Below are 15,354 nucleotides of genomic sequence, written 5' to 3' on the forward strand. Positions count from 1 at the left end.
GGTTTCATCCATGGTTCTCGTTGGACCAGCATCACTCTTTGCACAGGCAGGGGCCTCATGCTATTTATTAAATATTATAAAGGCCCTTGTTCCTAGAATCTGCTGTAGATGAGGCTGAGTAGTGGGCAGGACAGCACTCTTCCGGGGAGAGGGATAGTTGGTCAAAGCCGTTAAGAAAACACTCAGATTTCTATCTGAAGTCCTCAGGGTCCTTTATGGGACCTTACAGGGGGAGATGCCTCAGACGACACTGTGTTGCTTTAGGTAAGATTAGTTGAGGTTGTTGGCTTAAAATTCTAAATTTGATCTTTATTTTATATACTAGTCAGATTTTACATCTGTTACAGTCTTTTTCCTCAAAATTTCAGTTTATCTCCTCGGGTCTGACCATTATTCAGGAGTGGAAACTGTGCCCATATAAAATTGATTTTCTCGACTTCAGCATTCCTGTATTTCCTGGTCTTTAATAATCTAATCTAATGAAACCTTCTCCTGCCTTAAATATTTAGTAAGTTTTTAGATCACAAATTGAAATCCGTAGTAGTCTATCTGGGCAGACAATGTTCTCATAGCATTGTTTTTTAATGGCCATATTGCCAGACTGAAAAGCAGAAGGAAGGTAATGGAAACTACAGATCCACTCTTCACCAAGCCCTGGGGACGGGGAGGGTTCTCAGAGGCCACCAGAGAAGCGCAGCTAGAAGGAAGGCAATTTTCAACGCCATTGGCTCCGTCCCGTTGCGTATCTTTGGCTGCTGCTCGGAAAGGTCAAGCCGTAGATTAGATGACTCATTAGTAAGAGTTTATTACAGTTGCAGAAGCCCAAGACCTGCAGCTTCCCGGTTAGACTTGTGCTTGGATCTGGAACGTCTTAAAAGGCTCCTATGCTGAAGGCTTGTTTCCCAACTGGGTTGCTGCTAGAGGCTGTGGGGAATAGTGGGTGGTGGGAGGTGAAGTAGGTCACTGGGAAGGTAACTTCCAGGGGTGCTCTCTCCCCCCCCCCTTTCTTCCTGTTCTTCAGACTTAATGGAATCTCAGCCTTGTCATTCAACAAAAGTAAAGCATAATATCAAGCAAAATAAGTCAGACGTGAACAGACAAACGTTGCCTATTTTCCTTCGTCCAGGGAATCTCGGTTTAAACATGAATGTGTATTTTTTAATTTTTTCTTATGGTTTATTTAACTTTATTTTATGTGCATTGGTGTGAAGGTGTCAGATCCCCTGGAACTGGATCTTCAGACAGTTGTGAGTGCCATGTGGGTGCTGGGAATTGAACCCGGGTCCTCGGGAAGAGCAGTCAGTGCTCTTAACCGCTGAGCCATCTCTCCAGCCCCATGAATATGTATTTATACGTCTATATAGGACATGGAAGTGAAAGGGGCTATAAGGGAAAAAGGAGGAGGTGTAAAAGAAGGAAATAGGAGAGAACTAACGAGCAGAACTAACAGAGGGGGAAGAAAAAAATCCCACTTTCAAGTAGGATTGTGGGGGGGGGGGCAGCAGAAGAGGGACAATTAAGGTGTAACTTGGAGAGAGCCTGGATATGATAGTAAAGAGAAAATATAAGCGAGATGCAATGATATACTCATCATAATGAAACCAACTGTCTCACGATAGCTAATATATTAGTAATAGATGATAATGGATGGAGGGATGGTGGGATGGATGGATGGATGGATGGATGGATGGATGGATGGATGGATAAAATTAGAAAACAGCATCCTGAAAGAACATTCTTGCAAACACTTTAGCCTAAGAAGCTGGTAAATCCCCTTCATCAAGAAGCGACTGGAGAGATTGCTCAGTGGTTAGGAGCACTGGCTGCTCTTGCAGAGAACCTGGGGTTCAGCTTTCAACACCCACATGGTGGCTCACAACCATCTCCAGCTCCAGAGGATCTGACACTGCCTTCTGTCCTCTCCTGGCACTGCATACATAGTACAGGCAAAACCCTCACAGACATGAAAATAAAGGATGTTTTATAGGATTTCCTTTTATGTGTTTCGATGCACCCAATGGGAATTTTCTTCATCCTTACTGTGTAGGTTTATTTACAGCTCTTCAAGAGAGAAGAGAGAACTGAACCTGTGCTCTCTTCCTCCTCCCACAGTCGCACTACAGGAGCTTTGGTCCGGAGTTTCACCGCGTTCTCTTTAATTTTGGAGGTCAAAGCCCGCTAATTTTGTACTATCTTAAGATGCACGAGACAGGTGGTATTTCTGTCGCTCATAACAAAAAAGGAAGTAAATTCACCAAGATACTCCGAGAGCCATATCCTTCCTAAGCTCGGCTTCAAAACAATTGGTTTCTAAGGCACCGGAAACGGCCGACCTTGTGTCCCAGTTTTTAAGTGTGTTTTGACTGGCACTTTATGTAGCATTTGCTTAAGCCTTGTTTGCTTCTCCAGCATGTCTGGTTTCACTGTTCTCACTTTTAGCATCAAGATTGTGCTCTACCTTGTAAGCAAAGCGAAGGAAACACGAAGTCCCGCCCTCCAGTATGGTCGTGCTGAGGCCCCTCCCAAAAATCTGTCTTGCCACTTTGTTGCTTCGTGCACATTTGACGTAATTGTTGGTCGTTGGATTCCCCAAAGAGGGTCTTATGAATGCTTTACTTGTGGATACTTTGCACACATGAAAAATACCCATCATGGTTCAGGGCTCACTGTAGACACAGAGGAACCCTAACTGGGTCTATTGCAGACCTTCCCTCTGCATATGATTTTTCTTCACAATATCTACACTCTACAAATCCTTGGTAGACAGATGCCCCGATTGAGCTCTGGTCTCCATCTGCACTCTCCTCTGAAGTGGGAACAGTAGATCCTTGCGCTCACGTGACTTGTTAACGGCCCAGCCCATCACTGCTTTCCTTTTAGGTAATAAGGAAATTGATAAATTCCGTCACCTATTTAAATTACATTAATATGCATTAATGGAGCAGTAGCTTAAAACCACTCCTTAAAAGAAACCATAGGGTGGTGATAATAATGCAGCACAAATATAAATATAGCTTATAAAAGTATAAATGTAAGGTTTCAAAAACAAGGAAGTGGCACAACCGCGATCTGTCTGTTGCCTGCTGGAGCTCCTTCTCAGTCATGCTAAGGGATGAACTCAGGGATGACCAGGTCCATCCTGCTATAAGACAAAATGTTAAAAATAAAACCTAACCAGAAAGTGGTTGGTTACTCTCCTAGTCTGAGTTCTCTAAAGGAACAGAACTGATAGGATGAATTACAAATTAATTTAATGAAGAAAGTATTAATTATTAGTAAAAATATCAATGAGCAGACAATGCATGAGTATATTAATAATAAACTGTTGTGCTAAAGGGGATTTATCAGAGTGGCTCACAGGCTGTGGTACCGGTAGTCCACAGTGGCTGCCTCCCAGTGGAAAAGCCAAGAACAGGATAGTTGTGGTCAATGAGACTGGATATCTCAGCCGGGGGATGTGGGGCCAAAACACAACTTTCAGGAGTTGCTGTGGGACTGTAGGTTCTGGGAACCAAACTCAGGTTGTCAGGCTTCTGTGGCAAATTCTTTCACACCCTGAGCCACCTGGTCATTCCCTTAGCAACACACTTTTTAGAGGGATGTTACTGAGAGACCAGTCTCTTGCGGTGAGCAGAGGGAGTCTTACCTGCAGTCTCTCTCATATATCTTGGTGTTCACCCTTTCCTGAGCTTTCTGCCTCCACCCCTCCCCTCATTCTGGATTCTAATCTGGCTACTTATTTTCCAGATATTTCAACTCCTGCTCACTAAGTGTCTGAGTCTACCTTCTCACCTGGGTGTGCTATCAGTTACCCAAGTCCAGGGTCCAAGCTGTTTCTTGCAGATACCTAACATTGGGCAAAAACCTATTACATTCTGGGCAATATGTTGTATGCTAGGGATATGGCCACAGTCCGTCTTCAGCCTACCCACACTGTAAATTTTACCAGGTCCACTAAGGAGACGGCCTTTTTATGGCCACCCTCACATGCTCCCTTTAGCACTTCCTAGTCTCACTTTCTCCTCAGTTTCTCAGAGCTGCTGCTCACTGGCCTCTGAGGATGGCGGCATGATCAGATTCTGCAAAGCAGGCTTTGTATGCACAGAAATAACAGAATCCACAGAAAGTGGGTTTTCCTCCCATTTCCTGAAGCATAAGGACTGTATTCGACACATAGATGAAGTGCACAGTGTTGAGCCAGCGGACCTTGATCAGGGTACCTTATCCTGAGAGAAGAGGGAAGGGGGTCTCCAGGTTGCCTTTCCATGGAACTAGCTCTTCAGGGATGCTGGCTGCTTCCGCATCATTGTGTGCAAGAATATTTGTCTACAGGATCCAGTCTCAAGATGATCTGAGCAAATGGCACCAGTGAGGCCAAGAGAGTGGGGATAGAATGAAGCAACGAGACATCAAGAAGCACTGGAGAGGTTCTGAGTAAAAGCCTTGTCTGTATTTCTCTGGTGACATCCCAAGGACACAGTGGCAAACTGGACATAGCTCTGCTTCTTGCATATTGCAGAGGAAGAAAAGATCATGAAAGCATCATCAGATAAAGGACGGGCGAAGTATTTTAATCTTGCTCTTGGTAAGAGTGCATTTCATTCTATTTTTAGATGACTTTTACTTGAAGCTATTCTTCGCTCCCTGGGTGGGGGCTAAATCTCTTTTAGAAAACTTCCAGTTAAAAGTGTGGAGGATGAGGACTTTTGAAGTGGAAATTGTTTTTTAAGAACACACAGAACAAAAGGGTTTTGTCCTGTGAGGCCGAGTGCAGGCATGTGCACCGTAGGTATTCTGCAGCCAGCCGAAGCCAGAAGTAATTAGGAAAATGTCCGTAAGCTGTGGTCCTTTCTTGTTACAAACTCAGTTTAAGTTACATTTTTTTTTGTTTAAAAAAAGTACAAAACACCACAACTGGCCAACTTGTTGTTACTCTAACAGTAAAATGCAAGAATACAGTTGCTTTAGGTGATTAGGTTGGGCTGCTGACTTCTCAGCCAAACTTCGGATTTTGGAGTAATAAACATGTTACTGTATGGGGTGAAGGAACAGGAGAGAAACTACCAGTATGGCCGCTCTGTTAGGGGTCAGGTTTTTATTGTGGGTTCTGGTTTTGTATCCATTTTGTAAGCCTGTGTCTTTTTATAGGCAAATTGAGTCCATTGATATTAAGAGATATTAATGACCAATGGTTGTTGGTTCCTGTTAATATTTTATTCCATTGGTGGTGGTGGTGATAGTGTGTGTGTGTTTCTCTTCTTTGGGATTTGCAAGTATGAGGTTATCTATCTATTGCCTGTGTTTTCTTAGGTACAGCTAACTTCCTAGGGTTGGAGTTTTCCTTCTAGTACTTTCTCTAGGGCAGGATTTGTGGATAGGTAATGTTTGGAGATGGTTTTGTCACAGACTATCTTGTTGTCTCTATCTACAGCAACTGAAAAATTTGCTGGATATAGTAGTCTGGACTGGCATCTGTGGTCTCTTGGTGTCTGCAAAGCGTCTGTCCAGGACCTTCTGGCTTTCAGTGTCTCCACTGAGAAGTTGGGTATGATTCTTATAGGTCTGCGTTTATATGTTACTTGGCCTCTTTCCTTTGGAGCTCTTAATATTTGTTTTTTTTATTTTGTATGTTTAGTGTTTTGATTATTATGTGGCGAGGGGACTTTTTCTGGTACAGTCAATTTGTTGTTCTGTAAGCTTCTATACCTTCATAGGCATGCCCTTCTTTAGTTTGAGAAAGTTTTTCTCTATGATTTTGTTGAATATATTTTCTGTGCCTTTGAGCTGGAATTCTTCTCCTATCTTTACTATTCTTACATTTGGCCTTTTCATGATGTCCCAGATTTCCTGGATGTTTTGTGTTAAGAATTTGTTGAATTTTATGGGTTTTTTTGACCATTGACTCTATTTCCTCTGCCATATATTCAATGCCTGAGATTGTCTCTTCCATCTCTTACATTCTGTTGGTTATATTTGCCAGATAACCAACAGAATGTAAGAAATGTTTGTTTACCCAGATTTTCTATTTCCAGAATTCCTCAGTTTGTGTTTTCTTTATTGCCTTTATTTCTATTTTCAAATCTTGAACTGTTTCATTTACCTGTTTGTTTTTTCTTGATTTTCTTGGATTTCTTGAAGGGATTTGCTAATTTCTCCCAATTTTTTGTTTGTCTTTAAAGGAATTTTTAATTTCCTCTTTAAGGGCCTCTATCATCTTCACAAGGTTATTTTAAATTCATTTTCTTCTGCTTTATCTGCACTGGGATGTTCAGATCTTGCTGTTGTAGAACTGCTAGGCTCTGGTTGTGCCATATCGCTCTTTATGTTGTTGAATGTATTCTTACACTGCCATTTAACCATCTGGATTTAGGATAATCATAGGTACAGGACTTGATTCCTGTGATGTCTTTGTTAAATGGGACTTTTGCTCCTTTATTGTCTGTTTCTTTTATTATCTTTTGGCCTACATGGCCAAGGGCTCTGGTAATTAGCTGGCAGTCTGGTTGAGTAGAGTTGCCCCAACTGAGGTCTGTGGGGGGTTGGGTACCAAGATCCAGAGTATCATCCAGTTCTTCTGAGTGGCGGGGACTTTACTTGTGCCTATAGGCTCTGTTCTTCCCACTGGTGTGGGTGTAGCTTTGCCTCAGGAGGATGCTGATGTTGCTGGAGATGGTTGGTCAGGGGGAAGATGATGTGTTTGGCCGGTCTGGGCAGTAGAGTATGTCTTGTAGGCTACAAAACCCAGTGGGCAGTGGTGATGGTGGTAGAGTGGACTTTTACCTGCTGGCTCATTGCTGAAGCCATGATGGGATGGGGAGAGCGTAGGGCCTAGAGATTGGGCAGTTTAACTGGGATATTAGTCACTCCCTTCTTCCAGTTGATACAGGTGGTTCTTGTACCTCTAGGAACTGCTGGTGTTGGGGGGTTTGATTGGCCAGGGGGAGGTTGATTGGTTTAGTGGGTTTGGCTGGCAGAGTGGGTCTCGTAGGTTACAGAGTCCAGTGGGCGGTGGTGGTGGAGTAGCCTGCCCACAGGACTCTCACCCGCTGGCAGGCTGCTGGGGCTTATCTTCTTTCTTAGGGGTCTTAAATACAAGGTTTCTGGAACCCGGGAAGAGAGGAGACTCTAAAACACTCAAAAATAACTGACTTTCCTTGACTTCATGTCACTTTCCTATTTTATTTTTTTTCTTTCTCCAAAATGGTAAACTATGCTTCTTGCTTCAGTCACGTCACAGACAGCAGAATATGATTCCATTTTATTTGTTCTAGAAAAGTTTGTGTTTCCTGTATTATCTTTGGTATTTGGCACTTCTTTCCCCTCTTCCTGTTTTTATAGGTTTCAGCCCAGGGTGACTGTCCCTCCTTCTGCCAGTGCATCTGCTACCCCGCCCACCACCAGGCTCCAGCCCCCACATTCAGACCCCTCCCTTGCGTCCTTGCTTTCCTCTGCGGGCTGCCAGTCACAGCTGCTCGCTGAAACAGAGACCTGCCTGACACTCATCGTGGTTTCTCTCCCTCTGTGATCTTGCTTCTTTCCATTGGCTGTGAGGTTTCCCACAAGACGCCTCAACTGTAGCCCCCAAAGCTGAAATCTCTTTTCCCAGCAAGCACCCACGGCAGACCTCAGCTCACTCTGAGAATGAGGACATCGCTCTCTCCATGAAACCACCTGCTCTCCAGGTGGCCTGATTCTCTTCTTAGGCAGACACTGATGGGTGCTCCCTGAGCACAGGGCTGTGGGCTGTCACGGCTGCGAAGCAGTCATGTGGGAGAAGCTGGTGCTGAGGCCTTCCCCCCCCCCCCCCACCCCGGCTTACAAGGAAGCAAAGGCAACCATGGAGCATCTCCCAATTACTTGGACCCTGGGATCCTCATCAGGGACTGCGAGGAAATGATGAAAAGACAGACACACAGACACATAGACAGGAAACCTGGGATCAGCTGGGGGTGTTCACTCTAATACAGTGGCACCTAGTACTGCTGGCAACCTGCGACCTTGGTGTGTTTATTAGGTACAGCACAGGGCCGAGGTATTAGCTAGTCACTCTAGGAGGTCTCTGGAGGCCGGCAGCCTAGGCCGTAATCACAAGTGAGAAGGAAGTGGTGCACAGTGGTCACTCCCTCACACAGAGACCACAAAGGAAATCTGAGGCTGAGATTCTCACCATGGCCATGTTAACACTGCATTCACTGTTTCTACTGCACCCTACGCCCTACACCTCCCTGACCAAAGCCTCTTAACTGTCACTCCGCCAGCCAGAGGGTGGCCTTTTAGTTAGGAGCAGTGCGCCATAAAATCTGTCTCTGAATTGCCTGCCGGAAGAGAGGAGAGACTGGTAAACAGAAAGTGGCCTAGCAGGAGTGACTTTGATAATTAGGGGACATTTGGTAATGAATGTCTAGAGACACTCCCCTGAGTATCAAATGGATAGATACTCTCTGATATTTACAGAGCAGCCATTTACAGTTATCCTGACCCAAGCAAGGATGAGGTATGGTGAAGAAGCTCTGGTACACTGGGCTTGTGCCTGGAAAACTTCCCCAATCATGAAAGAGAAAGTTGTCCCATAAGCTCTCAGGTGTACTAAGAGTATACACCACTGTGTGCGGGTATGGGTGCATATATATGTGCATATAATCTGTATACTGTGGATGATAAACCATCTAGTCAAGAGAATCATTCTCAAGAAGCTCTGTGAAGAAAGGCCTGATGACCTGAGTTCAATCCCCAACTGACTGGGGAAGGACAGAACAAAAGTCACACACACACACACACACACACACACACACACATCACACACATACATCACACACATCACATCACACACATACATACACACATCACATCACACACACATACATCACATCACACACATCACATCACATCACACACACACACATCACATCACACACATACATACACACATCACATCACACACATACACATCACATCACACACATACATACACACATTACATCACACACACACACACCACATCACACATCATACATACATCACAACATGCACATCACATCACATACACTCACATCACACACACCACACAGATATATATCACATACACATCACACACATTACTCACACATAGTCACATACATTACACATTAACACATTTATCACACACATTACACACACACACACAATAACTACTTTTTCAAAAGAGAGAACATTTGCCATCATTCTGAGATTCTCCCTTGAGTCATTAACTACAGTAGAGGTCCACCACGTGACCCATCCTCGGAGGACACTGCTCAGAACAAAAGGAGAAATGAGGTCTCAGAGTCAGGGGAAACTTGAGAAGCACAGGGCGTTACTGTTGATCTGTTTTAATGTGTCCCTTGCTTTCCACAGTGAAGCTGCTATTAAGATCTTGATTTGTGCATTGCTTTCTAGTGCTTGTGTCAGCTCTATTCCATGGTTTAATGAGGGAAAAGAAAAGCGTTATAGCTGGGTGGAGTGGTGCACACCTTTAATCCCAGCACTTGGGAGGCAGAGGTGCATGGATCTCTGTGAGTTCAAGGCCAGCCCACCCGGTCAACAGGGAAAGTTCCAGGACAGCTGGGCTACATGCTGAAATATGTCTCAAAAACAGAAAAGAAAGGAAGGAAGGAAGGAAGGAAGGAAGGAAGGAAGGAAGGAAGGAAGGAAGGAAGGAAGGAAGGAAGGAGAGAAAGAGAAAGAGAGAAAGAAAGAGAGAGAGAGAGAGAGAGAGAGAGAAAGAAAATCTTTACATTAAGAGGAATTTTTACAGTGGTAGTCTCTAATTCTCCATCACATCCATGAGCTACATGGTCCTGTTGTCTTATGGCTGCCTGCCTTGTCTTGTAACGAGAAGATTTCATCTGAGCCTCAGTTTCCTCATTTGTAATTGGACCCCACAGCTTCTGTGATCCGCTCTTTCCTGCTACATGGTGAGTGCAGACTCCAGACTCTGACTGAGGCCTCTGAGATGTCTCAGTCTTGGTTAGGTACAGCCCAACCACAGCCATTGTGACATTCAGAAGAGAACAATTTTATTTGTCCCCAAATGGCTCCTTCTCCATGTAGTGGCTTGCTCTGCACCCTTGGAGCCATGCATGGGGTGAGAGGCCAATACAGACAGGGGAACTGGAAAACATGTTGCCACAGCTTTCCCAGAGGGGCAGAAAACAGTCATTATTTATAATTTACAACTTTTAAGTATTCTATATTTCTTCAGCTGGGATAAAATCATGGCTTTAAGTGTCTGAAGAGAATAAAAATTAGGACACTCATTAACACACATTAACAAAAGTCTACTGAAAACCATTGCTATTAAGTAATATAAGAGAACGCTGAGGTCCTCACCAACACTACATAATATGGCCCAGAACTACACTGTACAGTACAGGACAATAAGAATCAAACTTTGTAATAATTAGAATGTCTTTAGAACTTATACGCAGCTCATTTCGATAAAGCCACATCTTCAAACTGGAAAATTTCTAGGAACTTAAACAGAACTCTATTTCAGTTCCAATAGTATGTTCTTGGAAAACCCAATTTGCCCAAAATGCCACACAGATCACCTCACAGAAGCCCACCTATGCAAGTCACACTTAGGACACAGCAGACCTGTGCAAAGGGACAAAGGCTAATTTCTAACCAGTGTTCTAGGGGATTCATTAAGTAATAGCAGGCAATGGTTGCATTCTAAGATTCATCCCTACCTGGAAAAGCACGTCATTAACTATTCCAACTCATCTACCACAACAATAATACTTTCTGTAGTTTTTTTTCCCCAGAGAAGCTAAGAATTTTGGTGCATCAATGTGACAAAGAGTGCCCCATGCAGGCAGTGGAAGCAACCTGATAATTTTAGGTCCTCTGTTCTGAGGCTGGTGCTGAGGGAAGGTTAGGTGGATCTGGGATTGAAGGGTCCTTGTTCAGGTAGGTAGTGAGACAACTACCTTTTCCCTACGATATGCCTGCCCCAGTTCCCAACTAAGCTAAAATATGCACACCTCCACCCTTGGACTCTTGGGCAGGACAATGTGTGTGTTCCTATACAGACACCAAGATACAACATCTGGACATCAGAGCATCTCAGGCACAGGCCCTCGATGAATGGTTTTGCAAACTTTAAAATAGCTCCTTCAGCAGAGCACAGTGGTGGATACCTGAAGTGCTAGCATCTTGGGGAGTGAGGTGGGAGGATCACTGGAGGTCACAAGTTCAAGACCAGCCTGGCAGCATCTAGACAACAAGAAGCAACAAATCTTGTCTGTCTACAGCAGTTACCCCAGACCTGTATGTGTGGAAGATTTGTAATGCCATCGTTGCAAGATGCCAACTCTTATGTTAAAATCATGTGAGAGAGCGGGTACACATGCAGAAATATGGGGGAGCTTTCTCTTCTGACTATGTTAATGTTTTCACTGTATGAAACACGATTAATAAAAACCCAGAGACAGAAATTGGGGTTCAATCTGAAGGTAGGAAAAGCAAAACAGCCAGCCACTGGCTCTTAACTTCTACCTCAGTCCAAAATGACGATCCTGCCTCCAGGAATCTCAGAATGAGACTATGTCTGAGAACTGTCTCCTCCTGTCTTAAAATCCTCTCTAGGGCTGGGATTAAAGGCATGCACCACTGAGATTAAAGTCATGCACTGCCTGATTTCTATGGCAACTAGTGTGGCTACTGGGATTAAAGGTGTATTTCATTACTATGTAACCCAGGCTGTCCTGGAATTTGTGACTTCAGCTTCCCACATGCTGGGATTAGGTCAAATTGAGCATCTACAATGATTGGTGGTTACCCCCTGAGCCTCCTAGAAGAGACAGACTATGGAGCTCTCAGTAGATTACAAAGTTAATACTTAAACAAGATTGCAAAATTGGGGTAGAATTTTAATGCTTACTAAAAGTTTAACAAATTTCTGTTTTTAAACACACACACACACACACACACACACACCAACAAATACAGGATTTCTAAAACTATTAAGTTACGATGCCTAGGGACACAAGCTTAAAGCAGGCTGAAAAGTGGTCTTTCCTCTCAGTTCTCTATAACAACAAACAAGGCATTAACATTTACACTTGAAGCCTTAAGAGAGGACACCCAGGCCAGATGGTCCCTATAATTTCCCTAAGAAGGGTCCCATTTACCTTTCCCAAATATTCACAACTGGAAATCATCCCTTGACTGTAAGCCCAGCACACCACCTGCTACGACATACTGTGAGATCATCAAGGAGGCCAAGAGGAAATTTGCAAAGAACCAAAAAGATTTCAGGAGGTAAGCTGGAGCAGCGCTGTGGCTGTAATATACCATGTTTTAATAACTAGAAGTGATAGTAGAAATTGCCTGAACTTAATCTCTACTGATGGGGGGGGGGGTCTTGCTTAACACCTTATAGATTCTCAGATTAATTTCTCATGTCAAGTATCCATGTAGTGATCATGGAATCTGACGACTGTCAGGGACTAGAGTGGGTAGGAAGCCTTCCTGTAGGGTACACCCCAAATGTAGGAAGACCAGGTCACTGGGCAACAAACTGGAGCATCGCCACCTTACAAGAGGACCTGGAAAGCAGCACAGTGTCGTGCACTGTGGAAGCTGCATCTGGAACTGGGGTGACAGCTGGGAGGTAATGCAGAGACCGAGACAGGGTGAACTCTTGGAAAATGTTCTCTCGGGGAACATTTTCTGCTTGTGCTTGATCTGAGAGATTGCTCCTGGACAGTCATGACACGTTTATGTGCTAGCGAGCTAGGAATGGGCTATGCAAGAATGCCCATGAAGTTTTACAAGAAAAACCTGGCACGATCCACTTCTAAAGACTCTGGGGGAAAGAGGGACCAGACCCAGCCTTGGGAGTTCAGGGAGATGAAGGAACAGCCAGGGTAGTCCTACCCAGTATGCAAGACACAGTCTATGCTCCTCTCCCTATGTGTCCCCTTTCTCCACCCTCCCCAGCATCCCCACATATTAGGGGCTATCAGGCTCTGACAGACACAGTGAGGGGCTGGCACAGGTCATGCCAGGTGTGACAGCACACCGGCACAGGTTCTAAAAGGGAATGTGGGGAGGGTTAGCACACCATTCAGTCCCTGGAAACAAAGGGCTTGTTGCTGTATTGCTCCCCGTGTAGGACTGGCTGCTTTTCTTTTAAATGTTAACTCTAAATGCTGATGGAGTTTTATTTATATTCTACAGAGCCAAGCAAAGAATCAGAGAAGATATCAAGGCCCTGAAAGAGCAACAGGAAAAAATTGACAAAGAGCTTATCCGGTTTGTATAGTACTAAACTCTGTAGGGCTTAAGTCACTTTTAATTGACAAACAAATTCACAGAAAAACCACAGTGGGTTTGTCATGTAAACACATATTAAATATCCAAAAAGAATTATATCCTACTTAACAGTCCATCAACAGAGTGGTTCTCAACCTTCCTAATGTCACAACCCTTTAATACAGTTCCTTATGGTGACCACCAACAAATTATTTTCATTGCTACTTCATAACTGTAATTTTGCTACTGTTATAGATGTAAATATGTGTGTTTTCCAATGGTCTTAGGAAACCTGGGGGTTGACATGCAGGGGTTAAGAACCGTGGATCTAAAAAACAACCCACTAACTCGTTTACTTTTTTTAAAAAAAAATCACCTTCTGCCAACTTAATTTATTTCTAAACATTATGATTATCTATTTTTACTCCAGCCATAGCACTTAGCCTGTAACTATGCCCTACCTGGGAAAGACATGAACTAGAAAACAGCCCTTCCGTTGGCCTCTCTGGGACTACAGTCCCATGTCACTTCTGTCCCTGCTACTTCCTCTACACATGTAAACATGTTTCCCCAATGAAGCAGGGATAATTTGGCTGATTTAACTCATTTTATAAATTGGAGTATAAAATGGGAAGTACAAAGAGTTGAGGTGGACTGACTGATTTCCTCTACTCAGACGATGCAGTCCTATAAGCCTCCTGAGAGACTGAAGAGTCTCTATAAATATTCCGCCTTCCCAGTTACCAGAGAAAGTCCAACCCATCGCCTAAAAATCTTATCCCCCAGACAAAAGAAAAACAAAAGCAAAAACAAAAACTATCAGCTACTATTCCCATTTGAATCCCATGAATTAGGACATCAAATTCCCAGGGACTCAAGTCAGAGCCCACAGGAACAGAGTCCTGTGGGAATTGGGAAGCTCAGAACATGGAATGGTTTTCAGGATCCGAATCTGCATTCAAAGAACCGTGCATCAGGCAAGGAGAACAGGAAGGTGGAATGCTCTTGCGGACAGTCAACCCATGCAGCACTCACAGGAACAGGCTCACCGTATTACCCTGCACAGACAGTTATGAGACTCATGAAGAGCAAACACGATCAGAAAGCAGCAACTAGACAGTGAGGGTGGTCAAAAAACTCTGTGAACATACAAAACTCTTGAACTGTATGTTGTAAAATGTGACTTATATCCCAATAAGACCAGGAGGCATAGATGAGTAGATTTTAACAAAACGAAGTACAAATGAGTCTAAGATTAACACACAACTCAAGGGGTGCACAAAAGAAAAGGCGTCAGGAGTTGGGGACTCCTGGTGCCTGCAGCATCAACTGTCGTGTTTCTGAGTTGAGTAGTTGCTGCCTAAAATGCTGAAAGATCCTAGGGATTCTCTTCTTCAAGAAGCTTGGCCTAGAACACACCCTTGCACAAATGTGCCTTGCCCATCACCTCGTCTTCCCCTACACCACTGTGGAAAGTCCCCCACAACCGCCGCCCAGTGGAGGCAGTTAGGGTAACGCTGTGTGATGTGTCTAGCTGAAGGGGACAGACTTCTACTGGGTAGAGAGTCACAAGGTGGTAGGAACTAAGGCCTGAAGGAAATGCTTGGATTAAAAATCATCCGCTCTCTATCCTTCTGTGTGGGGTACCGACAGCAACATTGCCTAGCTGAACCAGTTTCCTCATGGAGAAAAAGGATAAAAGTTATCCCTGCTTGCTACAGCAGTAATGAGGTAGCTGCATTAATACATGTAAAAAGGCCAGCAAGAGCAGAGCACATTCTTTGCAAACACTGGCTGGGAGATGCGCGTGAACAGTCCGTTTGCTCAAGTGTTTTGCTTTATTCCATTAGGCTCCAGGCAAAGGCTTCCAAAAGCATCCAAGAAGTCAAAATAGATTTTGAGAATTTTCTACATAAAATGGTATGTTTCCCTCCTGGAAATAATTGAGAGTTCTCTCCACAGCTTCTTGCCTCCAGACCTCGCAATGTTTCCTAAGCGGTGCGCAGTTACACCCAAGCTGCAGTGGCAGAAGCAGTGCATTCTTATCACTGGCCGTCCACTCCAAAGGGGAGACAA

At 44.1% G+C, this 15,354-nt stretch overlaps 1 protein-coding gene across 1 annotated transcript in view; it reads left to right on the plus strand.

Annotated features, from left to right (window-relative positions):
* Positions 1 to 15,354, plus strand: part of Fam227b (family with sequence similarity 227 member B) — a 161,971-nt gene that overhangs the window by 143,852 nt on the left and 2,765 nt on the right. Inside the window, exons 14-17 of the mRNA XM_038329974.1 lie at positions 2,113 to 2,275; positions 12,207 to 12,282; positions 13,204 to 13,278; positions 15,129 to 15,198. Of these exons, the coding sequence (XP_038185902.1) occupies positions 2,113 to 2,275; positions 12,207 to 12,282; positions 13,204 to 13,278; positions 15,129 to 15,198 (384 nt within the window). The remainder of the gene's footprint in view (positions 1 to 2,112; positions 2,276 to 12,206; positions 12,283 to 13,203; positions 13,279 to 15,128; positions 15,199 to 15,354) is intronic.

The sequence above is a fragment of the Arvicola amphibius genome, chromosome 5 (genome assembly GCF_903992535.2).
Source record: "Arvicola amphibius chromosome 5, mArvAmp1.2, whole genome shotgun sequence".
NCBI classification, from domain to species: domain Eukaryota; kingdom Metazoa; phylum Chordata; class Mammalia; order Rodentia; family Cricetidae; genus Arvicola; species Arvicola amphibius.